Source organism: Sus scrofa, chromosome X, assembly GCF_000003025.6.
Source record: "Sus scrofa isolate TJ Tabasco breed Duroc chromosome X, Sscrofa11.1, whole genome shotgun sequence".
Classification (NCBI taxonomy): domain Eukaryota; kingdom Metazoa; phylum Chordata; class Mammalia; order Artiodactyla; family Suidae; genus Sus; species Sus scrofa.
In genome coordinates this window covers 97,314,391-97,329,912 of record NC_010461.5, presented here as the reverse complement: position 1 = coordinate 97,329,912, position 15,522 = coordinate 97,314,391, and the positions used below count along the sequence as shown (strand labels likewise).

The 15,522-nt window shown below is 43.8% G+C and overlaps 1 protein-coding gene across 1 annotated transcript in view; it reads right to left on the bottom strand.

Moving 5' to 3' along the window:
* IL13RA1 (interleukin 13 receptor subunit alpha 1) overlaps positions 1-15,522 on the bottom strand; it is a 52,795-nt gene that overhangs the window by 23,842 nt on the left and 13,431 nt on the right. Inside the window, 3 exon segments of the mRNA NM_214341.1 lie at positions 3,450-3,601; positions 6,087-6,271; positions 13,182-13,302. Coding sequence (NP_999506.1) covers positions 3,450-3,601; positions 6,087-6,271; positions 13,182-13,302 — 458 coding nt within the window.

Genomic DNA, 15,522 nt, shown 5'->3' with positions numbered 1-15,522 from the left:
CACGGCAACACCGGATCCTTAACCCACTGAGCAAGGCCAGGGATTGAACCGACAACCTCGTGGTTCCTAGTAGGATTCATAAACCACTGAGCCATGATGGGAACTCCTCAAAGAGATGTTTAAACATGAGACAAAGACTAGAACACATGCTATGATTTTTGGCATTGTCATTCACTAAACAGTTCCTACCAGCATTTGTGAAGAGTGAAAGGCCAACTGAATGATGAAGAGCCATCCATACAGGGGTAGAGAAAAAGCCACTCAGGGCTTGCTGTATAGCACAGGGAACTATATCCAATCACTTGGGATAGAACATGATGGAAGATAATATGAAAAAGGGAATGCATGTGCATATATGACTGGGATCACTTTGTGGTACTCAGAGATTGACACAACACTGTAAGTCAACCATACTCCAAGCAAAAAAATCTTAAAGCCACTCAGGGGCCACTGTACCCCATTGCTGGCCATTGGAATCAGAGGCCTGCTGGGGAATTGCACGTGCCAACTACCACTTGAGCCACTAGGTTGCAAGCTGGTGGCCCCCCTCCCTGGACCATCTCCCAGCTATGCATATTCCAACGTCAGCAAAACGTTGTGTCAATTTGTAGTTCTGGACTCTTGTTCAAATGTAAATCCCCTTGTGCAGTTTATCAGCTGCTCAGAAACTTCTGTGAGAAAAGGAAAAGGAGGACACAGATCATCAAGTAGAGAGCGGGCGGGGAGGGGGGCAGTCAGAGACAAGCCATGTTCATGCTGCAGCCTACCTGCCCCTCTCGACTAGAACACCAGGCAAAGAAAGTTCTCAAAACGTTTTGAAAAGGGGGGGAAAAAAGGGTCTAACCCGTAGAGCTCAAAATGAGTGAGCACACAAAAAGCTGATGACATTCAGGGGAGGAAGCAGCTGGTAAACATCTGCTGAGAGAGAGAGCATTAAACTTCAGTGTATAAACAGAGTTAATTCCAAATCGACTACAGTTCTGGTTAAGGTGGATAAATCCCATAGCATATGCATTCTCTTTAGTTCAGAAGTTTGTTAAAAAAAAAAAAAGGAGCTCGAGAATGTATTATGTGATGACGATGCACATAATCTTATCCCAAGTGTTCTTGGTCAAAGCTTGATACATAGAGACCAACATTTGGAGTCATACTTACTGTGTGGCCTGTAGCAAGTTACTGAACCTCTCTGAGCCTTAGCCACTCGATAAAACGGAGGTTAAAAGGGAACCTATCTCATGGACCTCCCGTCATGGCTCATCGGTCAACACACCCGACTAGCATCCGTGAGGACATGGGTTCGATCCCTGGCCTTGCTCAGTGGGTTAAGGATCTGGTGTTGCCGTGAGCTGTGGTGTAGGTCGCAGATGCAGCTTGGATCCTGTGTTGCTGTGCCTGTGGTGTAGGGTGGCAGCTGCAGCTCCGATGTGACCCCTAGCCTGGGAACCTCCACATGCCGCGGGTACGGTTCCCCCCCGCAAAAAAAAAAAAGGAGAAGTACATAGAAGAGCATATCTGTAACATCATAAGGACTAAGTGACGGCTGTTACTATTAAGAGGAAGTACTGAGACGGTCCCCAGGGCCTACGAATAAAAGCTTTGGAGTCAGACTTTTGCTGAAATCCTGACTCTGTCACTTACTAGAAATGTGACCCTAGGAGTACCCTCTGAGACTGAGTTTTCTCATCTGTAAAATGGGGACCGTACAACTGGACCTAGATCCTTGGGGTCACTGTGAGGACTAAATGAGACAATTCAGATAAAGTGTTTATAAAAAGACCTACTACACAGTAATTGCTTAATACATGTTAGCTGCTATCAGTAGCAGGAACAGCACAGAGTAAACAGCACCTAACTGCTCCCTGCAGGAGCTTATATTTTTAGTAGCGATCCCGGGTAACTAGCAGGACCTAACTCAGTGCCAAAAGAGTAATACAGGCAGCATGTGTCTCAGGATTTCCAACAGAAGGGCGCATTGAAGGCTGGACAGTCAAGCATATTCGGCTTTCTGATAAATCAGTGGTAAATCCAAGCCTCAGCCCCCTCCCCACTTGGAAGCCCTTTGCATTTTCCCCTTCTGGGATTATTTAGGGACACTGGTTTCTGGTACGAATAATAATTGTTCTATTTTAGCAAACAAGATTCATTTGCAAATACCCAGAAGAGTTCTGCTCAGCTGTGGACCTGGTCACTCCCTCTGGAGTTACAGCCTGTCAACACTGGCTTATTTTAGGAAATAAAATAGTTCAGTTTCTGAAGCTCCCATGACAAACTAAAACAAATGGACCAAGGAATCTGCTCACGTGTGACATGCAGGGCTCCTTCAAAAGCTAAGAGAAGACACTTGGTTTCTAAGCTGTCAAACTCAAATACAGAGTCCAGGCAGGTGGCAGGGTGAGCGGTGCAGTCCCTGTGGTCTTGAGGCGCCACCTTATGGCAACTACGCCCTCAGGGACCATAGTTTGAAATCTGGGCAAAATATTCAAATTGAATATACAAACACGCAAAACCCCACTGTGTGTGAGGCCCGACTTTGTGAGCTCTGCTGCAAAGTGTAACGATGTGCCTGCGGCCCTGAGGTTACGCCACCTCCTGTTACGCCCAGTGCCCCACAGAGACTTCTCATTGGCACATTTTCTATTAGATCCCAAACAGGGTAAATGTACATCATCCCTCCAAATACTGACTATTCAAAGTGGACTATTTTATTTGTTTAACGACATGCCAAAGAGTAGACAAGTCTTGACTATCATTCTAAATGGCATTGTCTGCAGCTCCTAACCCCAAACTCCCAGTACCTTTAGCTGCCACCAACACCAAGTCCAAGAAAATGAAATGGCTGACCTCATGCTCAGACATCTCTTCCTACTATATTTTGGTCACACCAGTCTGTTTCTCACACCTGCCAAACTCATTGTCTTTGTGCCTCAAAGTCTTTGTACATGCTGTTCCCGCCACCCCAGGGGGGTCAAATGGCTAGCTCCGGCTCATCGTTCTGGTCTCACCTCAAATGTCACCACTGTGGATGTCTACCCTACCTAATGTTCCCTCAGGCCTTCCCATCATCCTATTATGTGTCACCCCATTTCATGTTTGTCATAGCATTCATTCTCTAAAGTTAGCTTGCTCATTTACACACTTATTTTCTAGCAGCTAAGCTCTACAGGAAAAATTTTTTTCATCATGTGCACATAAAATAGTGCCTGCCACATGGCAGGCATGGAATAAAAAGCTTTTGAGCAAATGAATTAATGAGTGGCGGGACTCTTGCAACTACCACTACCATAAACCCTCAAACTTTCCACCACGCCCTGTTTCAGAGAAGTTTCGCCATCATCAGCAGGTGACAAATCTAAAAGCTACATTTCCTTGATATTTCAATTTATTATACTGTAAGAAACACAAATGAAAGAAAAATATTCATATAAGAACAACTATCTAGAAAAACTTACATAGAAAATATCATGTGTCTTAGCCTGGGTGTTATTGACTTCTACTTGATAAGACAAGCATCTGCTATAAAAATTCTGTGGATTCTTCCATTGCACATACAAGTCACCATTTTGGAAAGAGAGACTTTTAATATGCGGAGGATCAGGTTTCACTGAAAGATAGAAAGAGAAGAAATCAAATTAGCTTCCAGAGTTTACTTTGATGAGATACACATATGGAGAGACAATGAAGGTCCTAAAGTGAAATCAAAATAGGGCTGATGTGGAGTTCCTGTCATGGCTCAGCGGAAACGAACCTGACTAGCATCCATGAGGACGCAGGTTCGATCCCTGGCCTCTCTCAGTGGGTTAAGGATCTGGTGTTGCCGTGAGCTGTGTTGCAGACACGGATTGGATCTAGTGTTGCTGTGGCTGTGGTGTAGGCTGGCAGCTACAGCTTGGATTTGACCCCAATCCTGGGAACCTCCATATGCTGCAGGTGTGGCCCTAAAAAGACACACACGCACAAAAATAGGGGGCTGATGCTTTTAATGGCCTTACCTGACCAGGATTTCCAATCAGCCACGATTAAAGTAGGAAGTTTATTTTAAGCTGCCTAGTAAAATGGCTCTAAGGAACACCTATCTTTGGGGTGTCTCGCAGGTGACATGACCCTTGACCTGCATTTGGTTATAACATGGCCAGGACACAGCAGGCAGATAGCTGCAACCAAGACGGTAAGGAAATGAAGTGCGTGGGTCCAGATGGGCCTCCACCAGATGGGTAACAAGGATACAAGGTACAGGGGGTTTCCATCAGTTGTCACTCACTTATACCAATTCCAGACCACAATTCAAACACTGGCCTAGTTTTTGTCACATGCTACAACACAGATGAACCTCCAGGGCATTAGTTCATAAGTGAACTAAGCCCATCACGAAAGGACCAATAATATATAATCCCACTCATATGATGTATCGCCAGTAGTTAATATCATAGAAACGGAATGTAGGAAGGTGATTACCAAGGGCAGGGGGAAGGGCAAGTGGGAGGGGGAGTTAGGGTTTCACGGGCATGGAGTTTCAGTTTTACGAGATGAAAAATTCTAGAGATCAGATTGCACGACAATGTGATGATGCTTAACGCTTCCGAACAGTACACTTGGAAATGGTTATGATGGTGAATTTAATGCTATGTGATGACAGCCACAATGTAAGAGAAAGTCAATTACCCCAGTCAATTTAGTTTCTTGGGAGTCAACTATGCTTAAGACAGAGCAACAAAAGAGAATGAATAATTAATAGCAAACAACTTGACGATGTCATCTTCTAGCCAAGGAGGATCTCACTTTATGTCACCACGAATCTCCAGGAAGAAAAGCATCAGAATGAACTTGAAAAGCTCCATCGAGGACAATCCACCAAGCAAGGGGGAGGACGGAGAAGGGCTTTGCTTCAGATGATGCCACTTGCCAAGTTTCTGCACTCTTAACTCCCTTGGTCTACAAACTAAGCTGCCTTTGGTGCACTCCTAGAATTCACTTCCGTGACTGTCTGGAGTGGTGGCAAAGAGCATTCTGCTCAGACTTGGGAGCCTTTGCCAATTCGTGATCATTTCCTTATAAATCATCTGTGTACCACTCAGCCAGAATCTGAGCTGCTTGCCTATTACAATAAATAAATAAACATGATGCTTATCCTACTCTGCTTTAAAGATTTACAAAATGCTTTTATAACATCTCACATCATTTGGACCTCACAGAAGGCCTTGGAGGCCAAGAAGGACTGTGTACCCCTTTTTCTACATGAGGAAGCACTTAAAGAAAGTTCATGTGCTTTGTTCAAAGTGACGAAGCTAGGACCTTAAGTAGACATTTTGTTTTCAAGTTCAGGTCTCTTTCTAATGGGCCAAAATTTGGCTGCACTGGTAGTTCTAACTGATCAGTGCCTGGGCCACCCAGAATGTTGGTTTGAACATCACCCCTGATCATTCCACCTTCAGGTTAAGCTTTTTTTTAAAACTAAGAGACAGATCATATTAACTATAAGAAGTCACATCTCTTCTGCAGCATCATCTTCTGGATTATAAGTAAAGGAGAATAGATCTTTTTTTTTTTTTTTTTTTGTCTTCTTAGGGCCGCACCCGTGGTATATGGAGGTTCCCAGGCTAGGGGTTGAACTGGAGCTGTAGCCGCCAGCCTACACCACAGCCACAGCAACTTGGGATCCGAGCCATGTCTGTGACCTACACCACAGCTCACAGCAATGCCGGATCCTTAACCCACTGAGCGAGGCCAGGGATCGAACCTGCATCCTCATGGATGCTAGTCAGATGTGTTTCCGCTGAGCCATGACGGGAACTCCAGGAGAACAGGTCTTGAGAGTCAGAAAGCCCTGGTTCCAATCTCGCTTCTACAATGAACTGCTTGCTCTAAGCCTCAGTGTACTTGGAAGTAAACAAGGATAAAGCATGTGGCATGTGTACTCAATAAATATGAGAATTTCCAAGCTTCTTTAAAAAGGATCAAAGAATATATACATAAATATAGTCCTTTTTTTCTGGGAAGATCTTCAAACCAAGAATTGTCATTATTTGTATTGATATTCAAATGACAGAATGCTGTTATCCACACAGTCATAGTGGACTTCTAAAACTCACCATGAGAACTTGAAGGCACTATGCTGAAGGCTGGTCTGATTTTTCCCGCATTGTCCTTGACCATTATTTGGACACTGGAATCAAAATTGGAATCCTTCACCTTAGTCAGAGCAAAGGAACAAGCAATGTGTTGATCTTCTCTATAGATGTTTTCACACTGAAGAATTTGTCCCAAGCTGCTGTGCCTACAAGATAAAATGAAACAAACTTCAGTATTATTTTTAACCAGATATTCAAGAAACAAAGGCAGAAGTTTGCTTTTAAATGACTGAAGATGTCCATGAAAAGCCATATTTGAAATCTGGCAGGATAGCTTTATTTTTATATTTATTTATTTTTTGTCTTTTTAGGGCCAGACCCACACACATGGAGGTTCCCAGGCTAGGGGTCTAATCAGAGCTGTAGCCACCGGCCTACACCAGAGTCACAGCAATGCCAGATCCAAGCTGCGTCTGCGACCTGCACCACAGCTCATGGCAACGCTGGATCTTTAACCCACTGAGCAAGGCCAGGGATCAAAACCGCAACCTCATGGTTCCTAGTCGGATTCGTTAACCACTGCGCCACGACGGGAACTCCAGGATAGCTTTTTTTTAAAGGCCTGTTTTATAATGTGGTTCAATTTCATACTCTAGGAAGAAACAAATGTTTCTTTTGATGAATATTAGTACTTCCTCTTTTTTTTTTTTTTTTTTTTGGCTTTTTAGGGCTGCATCCTCAGCATATAGAAGTTCCTAGGCGAGGGGAAGAATTAGAGCTATAGCTGCCAGATCCAAGCCAAATCTGTGACCTACGCCATGGCAATGCTGCATCCTTAATCCACTGAGCGAGGCCAAGGATTGAACCTGTGTCCTCATGGATACTAGTTGGGTTCATTACCATTGAGACACAACGAAAACTCCCAATATTGGTACTTTCAATAGCCATGGAAACTACAGGAGTTCTGACTCTTCTATGTAGGAGATGGTATGAAGCCAGGCTGTTTTATGCTTCCTAAACATGCCTCATCTGCTGAATTCCATGGTTCTCCTCTGGTCCCTCTGCCTGCTCCTTCCTTGTTTTCTTGGCTTGCTCCTCTCCTTTCTCCTCTTCTCACATCCAGTCCTCGGCCCTCTGTATATTCCTATTTCTTAACCCCTCATCCATTCTTCCATTTATCACTCCCACCCCTTGACTAGAATTTCTATACTGACTCTTCCTAATCCTGGCACTTGTTCTAGATTTCTAACTGCTCCATTTGAGTGTTACTGCCTCAAATTAAACATCAAAAACATATGTCCCCCTTCCCTGCCAAACTGCCTTTTTTCCTAACTTTCCCGATTTCCATTGGTCAGAGCTCATTTTCTTTGGGCTCCTCAATTAGAGCCTTTGAAATCATCTCCTCCACCCCCACCTCCCTATATTCTATCACCAAGTTCTGTTACTTCTTCCTTTGCAAAGCTTCTTGGATTCTCTCCTGATGGTCCTGATATTTCATGCCCCAATTACTTCAGGCTTCATGTCTTTTCCAGATTGAAGTCTCTGAATTTCTTTATTAGTGCCATCCAACCACTGCCAGATCAATGTTCCCAGACACGATGACTTTCTCGGTGTCATACACTACTGTGTGGCTCTAAATGCTGGTATCTTCTTTCCCATTTCAAAACTCTCTACATAGACCTTTCCCCAAGGATCATCAGCACCTAGCACAGTGCTGGCAGCCAGAATGTGCTCATATTTTTCTTGTCTAGGCTATCAAAGGACTCTGTTTTATAGCAACTGGTGGAAGGCAGAGTCAAGTCTTATATCATTCATCACATGGGAATTGTGCAAAGATTCTGCAGGGAAGGAAGACAACTTAGAAAATGAACTAAGAGTAAAGAGTCCCAATCCTTGACCTGTTTACTTCAGAATCGTCTGCGGTCATTAAAGAAAGGCAGATTCCTCAAACACTCTCCCAGAGAATCCTACTTAGAAGGTTCTGTCTGGGGCCTGGGAGTGAGCATTTTGACAGCAATTCTCCAGGGGATTGGGCTGCAAATTCAGCCTTATAAAACTTAGATCTACTCCCATAAATACAATCAATTAATCTTCAACAAAGAAGCAAAAGCAATATAATGGAGCAAAGATAGTCTCTTCGACAAATGGTACTGGAACAACTGGACATCTGCATGCAAAAAAAAAAAAAAGAATCTAGTCATAGACCTTACACTCTTCACAAAACTAAACTTATGATGGATCATAGACCTAGATGTAAAACACAAAACTATAAACCTCCTAGGATATAACATAGGAGAAAACCTAGACAATCTTGAGTGTGGTGATGACATTTTAGCTACAACACCAAAGACATGATCTATAAAAGAAATAATCGATAAGCTGGATTTCACTAAAATTTAAAACTTCTGCAAGACAATACCAAGACAACAAGAAAACAAGGCATACACTGGGAGAAAATATTTGCAAAAGACACATCTGATAAAGGACTATTACCCCAAATATACAAAGAACTCTTAAAACAATAAAACAAATGACGCAACTGAAAAATGGGCCAAAGATCATCATAGATAGTCTACCAAAGAAGACATACAAATGGCAAATACGCATATGGAAATATGTTCCACATCATGTGTCATCAGAGAAATGCAAATTAAAGCCACAAGATACCACTACACGCCAATTAGAATACCCATAATCCAAAGCACCGACAGCACCAAACGGTGACAAGGACGTGGAGCAACAGGAACTTTCATTCGTTGCTGGTGGGAATACAAAATAGTAGAGCACTTTGGAAGACAGTTTGACGGTTTTTATAAAAGTAAACATATTTGGAGTTCCCGTCGTGGCTCAGTGGTGAACGAATCCGACTAGGAACCATGAGGTTTCGGGTTCGATCCCTGCCCTTGCTCAGTGGGTTAAGGATCCGGTGTTGCCATGAGCTGTGGTGTAGGTTGCAGACGTGGCTTGGATCCCGGCATTGCTGTGGCTCTGGCGCAGGCCGGTGGCTATAGCTCCAATTAGACCCCTAGCCTGGGAACCTCCATATGCCATGGGAGCAGCCCTAGAAAAGGCAAAGAGACAAAAAAAAAAAAAGTAAAACATAATCTCACCATATGCTCAACAATTGTGCTACTTAGTCTTTACCTAAAGGAGTTGAAAACTTATGTCCACACAAAAACCTGCATACACATGTTTATAGCAGGCTTATTCATCATTGTCAAAGCTTGGAAGCAACCACAATGTCCTTCAGCAGGTAAATGGGTAAATAAACTGTGGCACGTCCAGACTATAGAATATTATTTAGCCCTAAAAGGAAATGAGCTATCAAGCCCTGAAAAGACATGGAGAAAACTTAAATGCATATTAGCACGTGAATTATCCAATCTGAAAATGCTACATTCTGTATAATTCCAACTATATGACATTCTGGAAAAGGCAAAACTATGGAGAATAAAAAAATCAGTGGTTGCCAGGGATTGGGGTAGGGAGAGATGAACTTGTGAGGCACAGAGGATTTTTAGGGCAGTGAAAATACTCTGTATGCTATTATAAAGATGGATACATGTCATTATACACTGGCCCAAACTCATATACAACACCAAGAGTGAACCCCAAGGCAAGCTATGGACTTTGGGTGGTTACGATGAGTCAATGGAGGTTCATCGGTTGTAACCAATGCGCCACTCTGGTGGGGAATGTTGATAACAGGGGAGATTCTGCATATGTGGGGCGGTGGATATATGGGAAGTCTCTGTACCTTCCTCCTCAGTCTTGCTGTGAACCTGAAACTGCTCTAAATAATGTCTTTTAAAAAAAAGAAAGCGAAAATCTAGATCTAATGTATTTACATCTTCAAAGCCTGTGCAAAGAAATGCTTCAATATATAAAGTGTTCTTGTCCCTTAAAAGACAGTACACAAGATCTTTCTCCTGGTTGCAGGTCCCTGTGGTTCATGAATGAAAAGTCTTTTAAAAACTATGTTACTGCCGTGACTAGTTTTTAGATCAGATAGGCCTGAAATGTTTTCCACCCACAGCCAGAAATAGAAACAGAAGAAACTTAGGATATTTTTGTTATGTAACTAAAGAAAACTATGTAGAAAGTTAATTTTTTTCAATAATGAAAGGAACTCCTCTAATGAGTAGCCTCTGAGATTCCTTTTTCACTTTTGTACCCTGAGTATTTCATATATCCTCATGGATTCCAGATATGAAAGTTTTTAAAATTTTGGTTGCACTTTAGAAAAAAAAATAACAAAAGGGAAACTATTAGTTTTGGGTTTGGTTTTTTTTTTTTCCTGTCTTTTTAGGGCCACACCCATGGCATACGGAGGTTCTCAGGCTAGGGGTCAAATCGGAGCTGCAGTCACTGGCCTACACCACAGTCACACCACCACCAGATCAGAGCCACATCTGCAACCTACACCACAGCTCATGGTGATGCTGGATCCTTAACCCACTGAGGGAGGCCAGGGATCAAACCTGTGTCCTCATGAATACTACTCGGGTTTGTTAAACGCTGAGCCATGACAAGAACTCCGGAAAACTAGTTTTGAATAGACAACTTCTGAAATCTTAATGAAAGATTAGAGGATCAGCTAAAATAGGAGTCATTTAGGTGCCTCCTGTTAAAATCCACACACTGAAATCCTCCACAGAATCATACTGCAGACATAAGGAGGAAATAGACAAATTAACGACTATTCTCCAGACTCTGAAGATGATTAATGTGGTAAGAAATTCCCTAAAATTCATTAGCCTGGCTAGTCTGTAGCTATTAAGTTCAGGCGCCTTTTAAAGCCAGACTGTCCCTGCTGGATGGCAGGTCATTGCCCTGCGGCTTCAAAATGACTCCACTTTTTTTTTTTTTTTTTGTCTTTTTAGGGCCGCACCACGGCATACAGAAGTTCCCAGGCTAGGGGTCTAACTGGAGCTACAGCTGCCGGCCTACGCCACAGCCACAGCTACGTGGGATCCGAGCTGCATCTGCAACCAACACCACAGCTCACGGCAATGCTGGATCCCCAATCCACTGAGTGAGGCCAGGGATGGAACCTGTATCCTCATGGATGTAGTCGGGTTCATTAACCACTGAGCCATGACGGGAACTCCAACTCCACATTTTCTGATTAGGGATTAGGGAAACAAGTCTCCGCAGTTTGTCTGACGTGCTTTAAACTGGTACCTAAACCAGTTCTGAGTGCTTGATAATGAATGAACCATGTGTCTTTCTTCTGTGGTTCTGGCTGGAAAGGATCCCTGCAGGGGAGAGCAGGGACAAAGAGGCCAAGGCTGATGCTAGTTCTCTAGCTATGTGTACTTGCTATATCTGCAAGGGAGTGGGGATGAATAAAGCAAAAAAAAAAAAAAAAAAATAGACCTACCCTGCACTGCATGCTTACCCTATCAACTTTAGCAGTTAGGCACAACTCCGAAATAACAGGCCTCACAAAATCCTTAAGAAGCAACACTATTGTTACTATCCCCCTTTTACAGATTACAAAACTGAGGCTCACAGAGAGAACTGCTCCCAAATCACACTGCCATTAAGCAAGAGAGCCAGGATTTGAACCCAGGCAGTGTGGCTCCAGAAAAGAATACGCTGCAGGGCAGCAAGGGCAAAATATAGAGAATTTATACCAGCACTGTCCAACACAGTCTTCTGGGATTATGGAAACGTTCCAGATCCATGTGTCTGGTACAGGGGCCACGAGCCATATATGAAATTGGCTAGTAAGACTAATCAACTGAAATGGTTTTTTTTTTTTCTTGAAATACTTTCTTTTTGGTTGTGTCCACAGCAAGCAGCAGTTCTCAGGCCAGGGACTGAACCCGCACCACAGCAGTGCAAATGCTGGATCCTAACTGCTAGGCCACCAGGGAACTCCTGAAGTTTTCATTCAATTTAATTTTATTTATTTATTTTTTCTTTTCATACTTGTGGCATCTGGAAGTTCCCAGGCTAGGTGTCGAATTGGAGCTGCAGCTGCCAGTCTGCGCCACAGCCACAGCAACTCGGGATCCAAACCATGTCTGTGACCTACACCGCAGCTCATGGCAATGCCGGATCCTTAACCCACTGGGCGAGGCCAGGGATCAAACTCATATCTTCATGGATACTAGTTGGGTTCTTACCTGCTGAGCAATGAGGGGAACTCCTGATTCAATTTAATTTATTTAAATGAAAATGTAAACAGTCGAGTGACTAGTGGCTCCTGTATTGGACAGGACAGTTCTAACATTACAGAAGGAGTCCATGCCGATGACCGCCTCTGGGAACGTGTATGACAACAAGCATTATCCCTGATGCCCCTGCTCTCAGGTGCCAGTGAAGCCCTTCTCTTGGGCTGGCTTCTCGAACCACCTCCAATGGTTTGTAGACTGTCCCCTGTCCCAGGGCATCAATGAAGGGCTGAAGGCCAGCCCTAGCACCATCTGTTGTCAGCTTTGGCAAGACGCTGCATCAGCCCAGAAGACGAATGCTTTAGCCCAGAGGAAGAAGAATGCTTTTCTACTTGGTTGGTCCAGTTTTTTGCAATTTACTCATCCATAGAGGATGGCAGTTTTGTCATTGGCACTAAGATCTGTTTTGTGCTGGTACATGCCCCAAGGCACTTCCTTAACTTTGTCTTATAAGAACTCCAAGGACTGGGCCACCATCTACCTCCAGAGCCACTCCAATTTCTACATTTGGGTTACTTTTCTGCACAGTCTGTCAAGGACTGAGATACAGTTTTAAGACTTCTTCCGGAGTTCCCATCATGGTGCAGCAGAAACGAATCCGACTAGGAACCATGAGGTTATGGGTTCGATTCCTAGCCTTGCTCAGTGGGTTGGGGATCCAGCATTGCCATGAGCTGTGGTGTAGGTCACAACAGACTCGGCTCGGATCTGGTGTGGCTGGGCTGGGGCTGTGGTGTAGGCCGGCAGCTGGAGCTCTGATCAGACCTCTAGCCTGGGAACCTCCATATGCCACAGGTGAGGCCCTAAAAAAAAAAAAAAAAAAAAAAAAAAAAAAAAAAAGAATAGGCTGTTCTGTTTTTGTTGTTGTTTTAACTAGGTTAGATCCAACGCTCCCATGGCCATCGCAATCAGTCCGTCTCCCTCACTTACTCACCAATAGTAGAGAGTATAATTAGTGTCAGGACTTGTATTCCTTCCAGGGAGCCAGGTACACTTCATGTAGCGCAGGTTGTGCCAAACGCATTGTAGCTCAGTAACAGCAGACTCAGGATCACCTGGAACATCCAGCCAAGAGTTCAGGACCCTTCTCTCCTTGCAATGCAAACTCACCCATCACTCTGGCGGGTGGAGGGAGGTGAGGATGCTAAGCTCGAATCTCTCACCCCATTTCACCCTGAAGGCATCCAGAAGGGAGAAAACCCAAATCTACTATGTTCACAACTTTCTCTCTCACCTCCTCCTACTAAGAAAAAAATCTTTACTATCACTGAGGGGCCCTAAACTCTTGTATCCTAACTGGAGAGAGTGTTTGAAGGTCAAATAATATTGCAGTCAGAGGAAATGACTATGGAATTTCCCAAGCGAATGTGAAAATATAAACAACTGCTCTATCTGCCTGTCTTTTAAGAAAAAACCAAGGTTACTGAGTTGTAATTTACCTTCCTGTCTTTTGAGCAATAGTGATACATCTTGTTTTAAGAATTAAACCAACCTTCCTGCCGAAGCAATTAGGGGAAAGGTAAGCAAAACATAACTCTCAGCAGTTGCCTATTGTGTGATATGATCTTAGCAGCCCTAAAATCTTTATGATCTGAAATCATGTCTCTAAATTAAATGCCTCGGTTTAAAATGCAAACCCGTGGAGTTCCTGTCGTGTCTCAGTGGTTAACGAATCCGACTAGGAACCATGAGGTTGTGGGTTTGATCCCTGGCCTTTCTCAGTGGGTTAAGAATCCGGCGTCACCGTGAGCTGTGGTGTAGGTCGCAGACGCGGCTCAGATCCTGCACTGCTGTGGCTCTGGCCTAGGCCGACGGCTACAGCTCCGATTCAACCCCTAGCCTGGGAACCTCCATATGCCACGAGAGTGGCCCAAGAAATGGCAAAAAGACAAATAAATAAATAAATAAATAAATAAAATGTAAACCCGTTATTCCTCATGATCCTTAACAGGGTGCTGTACTGAGCCATCGCCAACCACCTTACTGTCTTAACACCATTTAGGCTTTTTCAGATTATGTATTAAACTCCTCAAGAAAAGAGAATGGGGGGAGGGTACGTTGTTTTAAACCATGCTCCCGGTCTCCTAGCACTACTGGATTTCATAGTTTTAAAATATTACTTCCTCTACCTTTTTTTTTTTGGTCTTTTTGTCTTTTTAGGGCCACACCCGTGGCATATGGAGGTCCCCAGGCTAGGGGTCAAATCAGAGCTACAGCTGCCGACCTACACCACAGCTCACAGGGCAATGCTGGATCCCCAACCCACTGAGCGAGGCCAGGGATCGAACCTGCATCCTCATGGATGCTAGTCGGGTTCGCTAACCGCTGAGCCATGACGTGAATTCCTACTTCATATATATACTTTGGATCTGTGCAACACACCATATACTTTGGATCTGTGCAAGGCAGGTAGAGAGAATGGTTTGCAGAACAAGCTACATAGTGCTAAGGTTTGGAGGTAGGAGGTGGGACCCTGCCTAACCAAAGGGCAACTGAATATGAAGAGATGATATGTATGTAGCATTTACTCTTTGCCGGGCACTATTCTAAGCACCTCATGTATACAGATTTATATAATCCTTTCAACAATCCTGGGAGGTAGGTACGATCATCATCCCCATTTTACAGACGAGGAAACTGAAGACAGAAGGGGCTAAGTGATCTGCTTAGGGTCACACAACTAGGAGTTGGCACAGCCGAGGTTTAAACTTGGACATCTAAGCTCTGGCAGCCCTGCTCTTCATCAGTATGTGCTACCTACCCGCTGTGTGTAATGTAAGTGCCATAAAGGACGCTGGGTGATGAGTGGGAAGGGAATTAGCGGACAGCGATCAACCCATTTGACAGCTTTTCCTAGGACTAGTCTTGAATCAGAGCCAGGCAGGCATGCCCACTTTCCTTTTTTAACAGCTTTCCCCAAATATATTCTGTATATCAAACCAATCTCTCTATATAATGAGTAAGTATTGTGGGGTCTTTTTTTTTTAAAGGCACCAGACCTGGAATTCAAAGACCTATAGCAACTCACTCTGTTCCCTTCTTCCTCACAAAATGGATCTGGCTAATAATACATGTTTTGCTCACTTCACAGAATAAGCTTGAGATGCTCCATTTAGGGAAGAGGGGTGTGTGTGTGTGTGTGTGTGTGTGTGTGTGTGTGTGTGTATCACCTTACAAGTTGCTAGGCACTCTGTAACGATCTGGCACTGTTATTTCAGTTGTTTGTGAGCAACCCACAGGCAGGGATGGCCTCACATTTACCAGCGTGTTGTCGG